The 6,000-nt window shown below is 36.5% G+C and overlaps 1 protein-coding gene across 12 annotated transcripts in view; it reads right to left on the bottom strand.

The window, feature by feature from the left end:
• Positions 1-418: 418 nt before the first annotated feature.
• The window catches only part of PAX2 (paired box 2), an 81,888-nt gene continuing 76,306 nt past the window's right edge, over positions 419-6,000 (bottom strand). For 3 of the 12 annotated variants that reach the window (XM_073596590.1, XM_073596593.1, XM_073596591.1), the window contains exons 11-12: positions 5,137-5,223; positions 419-4,332 (exon numbers count right to left, since the gene is read on the bottom strand). In XM_073596590.1, the coding sequence (XP_073452691.1) occupies positions 4,211-4,332; positions 5,137-5,223 (209 nt within the window). In that variant the 3' untranslated portion in view covers positions 419-4,210. Of the gene's footprint in view, positions 4,352-5,136; positions 5,224-6,000 lie in introns of all 12 variants that reach the window. The other 9 variants (XM_073596598.1, XM_073596601.1, XM_073596602.1 and 6 more) reach the window with 7 other exon arrangements.

Raw genomic sequence — 6,000 nt, 5'->3', positions numbered from 1 at the left:
GTCCCTGACATCCTTGGGCACCTCTGTGGAAAGGTGTCTATTTCACAGGTAACAAGCTGAGATTAGGAGCACTCCCTTTAAAAGAGTGCTTCTAATCTCAGCTTGTTACCTGTATAGGAGACAACTGGGAGCCAGAAATCTTGCTGATTGATAGGGAGTCAAATATTTATTTCATTAACATGCAAATCAATTTATAACTTTTTTGACATGCATTTTTCTGGATATTTTTGTTGTTATTCTGTCTCTCACTGTAAAAATAAACCTACCATTAAAATAACAGGCTTATAATTTTTTTGTCAGTAGGCAAACGTACAAAATCAGCAGGGGGTCCAATACTTTTTTCCGTCGCTGTATGGTCTAATGAACAGAAGTTAGACTATTTTAGGCCTTTTTTTGCAAATATTGTTAAATCCACTCCAAAAACATGCTTGTAGGTTACTTGGCTCCTGTCTAAATTGGCCCTAGTGTGTGTATGAATGTGAGTTAGAGACCTTAGATTTGTAACCTCCTTGAGGCCAGGGACTGATGTGAATGTACAATATATATAAAGCTCTGGTAAATTGATGGCCCTATATAAGTACCTGTATGAAATAAATTATCCCATACAAGGGTTCTTCAAAAAGTTTCCACACTTTTATTTAACTGTATTGAATATAACAAAGTGCAGAAACTTTTTGAAGACCCCTCGTATATTCCAGTCAGCTGAAGTCATTGCAATATGTTTCACAAATTCTCTGTCAGTAGATGTTATGGGGAGTGGGTTTCTTTTCATGTTAACTGCATTTAACCACCATTTAGATTTTCTTTTTTAGGGTAAATGTACATTCAGTAAGTCATCACCAAATGCATTTATAAGTGTATGTCAAGCCAAAAAACTAGGTTAGAAAGTTTAGGATTTCTGTTCTTCAAAGCTCTGTTTTAAAGATTTACCTTCACTTTCTGTTTTTTGACAACAGTTTAGCCATGGCGGAAGTGAGGGAAAATCAGCAACAGGGATACATACACATACACAAAAATAAAATACTAACAAGGGTTCTAGCTTTCCCCTTCTTTACCAATGAAAAGCATTTTTATTTGTGTCTGTGTTGCTGTTGTAAATTTCATCTCATTTCCTGTCTGATAAAACATTGTGAACAGGACCGGAAGTAAGGGAAATCTCTCTAAAGGAGCTCCGAATAGCATTAATAACCAGAAAATAATTCTAGTCCTTTCCCACTTTATCCAAAATTAAGAAAAAAGTTTTGGCTGAACATGCACTTGAAATATTTCAGAAAGTTAAGTAAACAATTACTTTGGAAAATGTTAAGTTTTTACCACATTATAGGCACATAGTACCACTATATAGGTACATATAGTACGATTCAATCCCATTATAGAGTGAGTACAAATGCCCCATGGTTTCTTTGATGAGCAGGAAAATATTGCACACTTACCTGAAACTGTATAACATTTATTTTGACAGTGGGAGTTATTTGCTAAGGCAACTGGATTTTTTTTTTTTCTCTCGACCCTGTGTTCATAAGATTGAGTTTAGGGAAATATAAATCACATTATACTTCTGATCTGCTTAATTGATAAAGATGAACCTCAATAAAACCTATCCCCTTTTGTAAATAGTCCCTTGGATCCGAATGTACTTTTTTTTTTTCAGTTGTTTTCTGTTATTGAAAGGTTTGATATGACCCACAAACTGGCAGCAAGATTCTAAAATAGTATCAAGCACAGTTTTATTGACAATTGCATTGTTCTGCCTACTTTTCGGTCTTTATATATATTAAAGGCAGATACAGGGGATTGTGTGCACATTAAATTGCATAACTCTCAATGCTTGGAAGATGTCACCCTGTTTTTAGTTACACTCATATACAAATATCAGGAGTTCCCATAGATTTATACATGATCTCTGGCTTGTACACATAGCAGATAATCTCATACATCGATTGGATCATGCAGAATTCCACACAGAACAGATTCATGGTTTCTTATAACAAAAATAAATTTGCTAACTCTAGTAACTAATAATACGTTTTAATGAGGTTGTCAGGGCAAACTTCTTTCCAGGCTTTGATTATGGTAATACCACAAAACTTTGAGCAAAGGATGGTAGGCTGGCTCTTTTTTAACACATTGTTGCATTTTCCCAAGTGTATAATAATAGTTGGGCTATCTCGTAGACTAGAGTATGATTTATCTCTGTTGTACCCATGGTGCTACCCATAACAGCACATATCAATTCTGTATTTTCAGAGTAATGGTTGCTGTACATTAAGCTGTACCATTGCTACCAGGACTACATTTTATTTTTGACCATATACGCCTGAGTTTTGCAGTTTAGACTCTAAAAGATGACTTTTTCTTTAGTAAAAACCATCATAAATCAACTCAACTTTATCAAGTATCATAGTATGTTAAAGGAGCAGTTAACATAGAAAAAGTTTGGGTATCAATTTAAGTATGCTTAAAGCGGAAATAAACCCACCAATTTAAGACATGCTGTGAGCGATAACTTTCACGGTTACTTGTGCTCTCAACTGAACTTTCAAACCATCAAATGCCTGCTGTCATAACTGATTACATGTGTAGCACCATGGTCACTGCAGATCAGACAGAGGATAAGATGGCAGCTACCTTGGCTGTAAAAGATAGGAGGGTGTAGTTCTGCTTTAAATAAACTTTGTTACTGGGTGGATAGTGGGAAAAACTGCTACAGGTATAAAGTGTGCGCACCTAGAAGTGCCTGTGCATATCTGCAGCAGCGTCCTAAACCTCCCTGACAGAGTTGCATCTCAGACCATTCTGACATTTCTTGAGAATGCCAAAGTCTTCTCATCCCTTTCCTACCTTCTGCACATTCCTATTGGTCATTGAAGCTGCACATCATAGTAATGGGCCTCTAAGTGCCTGCACTTCATACCTGCAGTAGATTGGTAATCTGTCATCCAACGACAGTCTCTTTAGGGTACCTACATGACTCAATAATGTAAATCCAGTCCTGACTGCTGGCTCATGATATGAGAGGTGTTAAAGAGTGGAAGTTCTGTATAGATATGGGGAAGGGGGAGGGGGTAATTTTGTGTCTAGCTGCTAGAGGTTGGGATAATAAATAATATGTTTTTAAAATCATTGTCAATGTGAACTGTCTGTAAACCTGAAATCCGTGTCTTAAGTGCCATTTTAATCTGCATAAAACTACTGAATTTACAAAAAAAGCCTGTATTTTGTTTTTTTCTTCCTAGAGTGTGAAATATTCACAATGATTTTTATACAGGGGCATAACACAGCCCCCAGTATCAGACTATGACACACTAGTGCAAAACAAAACAAAAAAAAAGCTAGAAGGAGGAACAATATATCAAGAACTGTCTTCTTCATGTAGTCCTATGACAATCTCTTCCATTATCAGCACTGTTTTTCTTTTTGTTGTTTTTATAGAAAATTGTCTATTGTAACTTTTTACAGACCTTCATGATAAAGCATAAAAACAGTGTATTTTATATATATATTTATATATTCATATATTTTATATTTCTTTTTTATGTTTAGTCATTTGACTTCAAAATGTCCTCCTGTCTTCTCTGAGTTGATTGTTTTTCACAGGATTTGTGTCCATTTGGGGTATTAGGAATGCCAGCACAACTGATGGAGCATACAAGGCTGGCATCCTGTCCAGGGAAGGAGGAAGTGATGGCTAGTTCTGATACTCCCAAGAGTTGTGTTTTCTAACTCCTGCAATCTTCCAATTGTTAATTGTGTCAGAATGGTTCTGTCAGAACTTTTCTGTCCAGAAACTTTACCCAGTGGAATGGATTCGGAGGGGAAATGGTTTGTCTTCTCCTTAGTTTTTATTTTTGCTGTTTAAAAATCTCCCCATTTTTGGAATATATTTTGGAGTCTTAAAAAATGTCTTCATTATTTGCACTCTTGTTTTGAAAACAATAACACTGTGATATATTTCCAAGACATTGCTGTCCTAAGGTCCCAAGATCCACAGAATAAATGAACATATGGGCCTCTTGTTTGCAGCAAAAGGGCTCCAGGGTCAGACTTGTTTGCTGGGCGTATGTTTTAGCTACTCTGTTGAAAAAAGTCATTAGAAGACTTTGTGGTAGATAAGAGTTCAGCACAGTGGAGCTGAACAGGGTCAGTAGCTGTAGCAGAGTGATGGCAGGAGGCACAATGTAAGAAGCTTTTCTTCCCAACATGATGATGCTCACACAGGTACAATATGGACGCCTAAGTTCTCGCTCTGCAGTTTCATGTGGTTTCCATAGTAACTAGTGGCGGTCATAGGCAGTGGCAGCAGTGGGAGGTGCGGAGCCCCTGGATGTGGCACTATAATAATAAGGGGAACCTGAAAGTTAACACAGGAGAAGAATGTACTGGTTGGAAGGACAACGAGTGAACAAAAACACAGAATAAAGAATGTGACAAAACAAATAAATTGTATACAAGACACTATGCTTTTTGTAAAAAAACAAATACAATTGAAAGCTAGTAATATAGTTTTGGAGGAGGAAATTGATCAGTGTCAATGACCTTCTGATTTTTTTTGCCACTCACATTGACTCAGCCTACTAAAGCTATGAGTCAGCTTCATTGACTCTAATTAGGAATCTACTAACACAATCACAGGGGCAACACTGTGAGCCACAAGAGAAGATCATCAGGGTAGTTTGCAGAGCTAGATCCTTCAAAATTGGACTGTAGTGGTAAGTATAGCTTCTAATTTTAGGGGCAGTAAAGGTATTGCTTCTAACAAAGCAAAACATTCATTAGGTTGACATTCACATTGCAACAGTGTATGGGCTATAACTCATGTACAGTCTATTATCTTTATCATTATTAATGTATTCTGGGGAATCCAAACAACCTAATTAGATGCATCAGTAAGATATGTACAATATATTTATTTATGATAGCTATGATTTTTTTTTAGGGTTGTTGACCTCTCTGTAAGGCAGTAAAATTTAAATGGTATCACAGTTTTGCGTTTCTATGGTTAGAGTTTAAAACAAACTAGAGCTCAAGGGTTACTGAGAGCGCCTGGTATCTTTGATAAAGTTCTTTTATTCATAAGTGACCAGTCAAAATTATAGTCCTATGGCCCTATTACCTATAAGTAAAGTAGTTACTCACTTAGTAATGCTGGGTTGCTGAACCTCCATGCTTCATTGTATGTTGTATACTGCGGGTGACTGTAGGGATTTCCTGAAAATTCACTTCCTAGAAAGTCAATATACAAAAATGTTTTCTCTTCTGTTTTCTCTTTATTATGTTTTAATAATTGAATCTGTGAGTCACACATAATAAAAGTAGACATTGTATGAACTGAACCAATAGTTTTTTCAAGCTTGTTATGGATCCCTAGGCTCAGTTGTTATCTACCTGTTTGATAACTGTCCAGTATTGTCACCAAAGATGTGAAATATCTCCACAGTGACTATACCAGTTCTTACTTTCAAGTGCTTGATCCTCTCCAAAAACCAAGCGTATGAATACTGCAAGAGTATTGGTTTCTAGTTTGGTCAATGCACTGCAGTAATGGTCTTAAATAAGTTTTAGGATGCCCATATACATAGGATGGTCTTTGCAGAATCAGAAACATTTTGATCATAACAGACAGTAATTAAACGTTTGTGAGTAATGTGCCCTCTGTGCAGACATTGTTGACTTTCCAGCCATGGTGGCCATGGTAGTAGATTGCTATTAGTCTTTTAATACAAGACTAGCCCCAGGGCCTTTTTTTTAATAGAGTGGGAAGAGGTTAAAACCCCTGTCAGGTTGTATAGCTATCTATGGCCTGTAAGAAAGAGTTTTCTTCACTTCCTGTTTTGGGGAAAATCCTGTATCACTGATAGGCATTCTAGCATACCCTACTTAACTTTAAAAAAAAATTAGAAATCCTAACCTTAAATAACTTTCAAAAATATACTCATGTCTGTATTGTTGTTAGAGAGTTTCCTTCACTTCTTGTCTGGGGAAAATTTGTGCTTGGGAGTC

The sequence above is a fragment of the Aquarana catesbeiana genome, linkage group LG08 (genome assembly GCF_042186555.1).
Source record: "Aquarana catesbeiana isolate 2022-GZ linkage group LG08, ASM4218655v1, whole genome shotgun sequence".
Lineage (NCBI taxonomy): Eukaryota > Metazoa > Chordata > Amphibia > Anura > Ranidae > Aquarana > Aquarana catesbeiana.
Note: the sequence above shows the minus strand (reverse complement) of the source record. Positions and strands in the feature narration are given on the sequence as shown.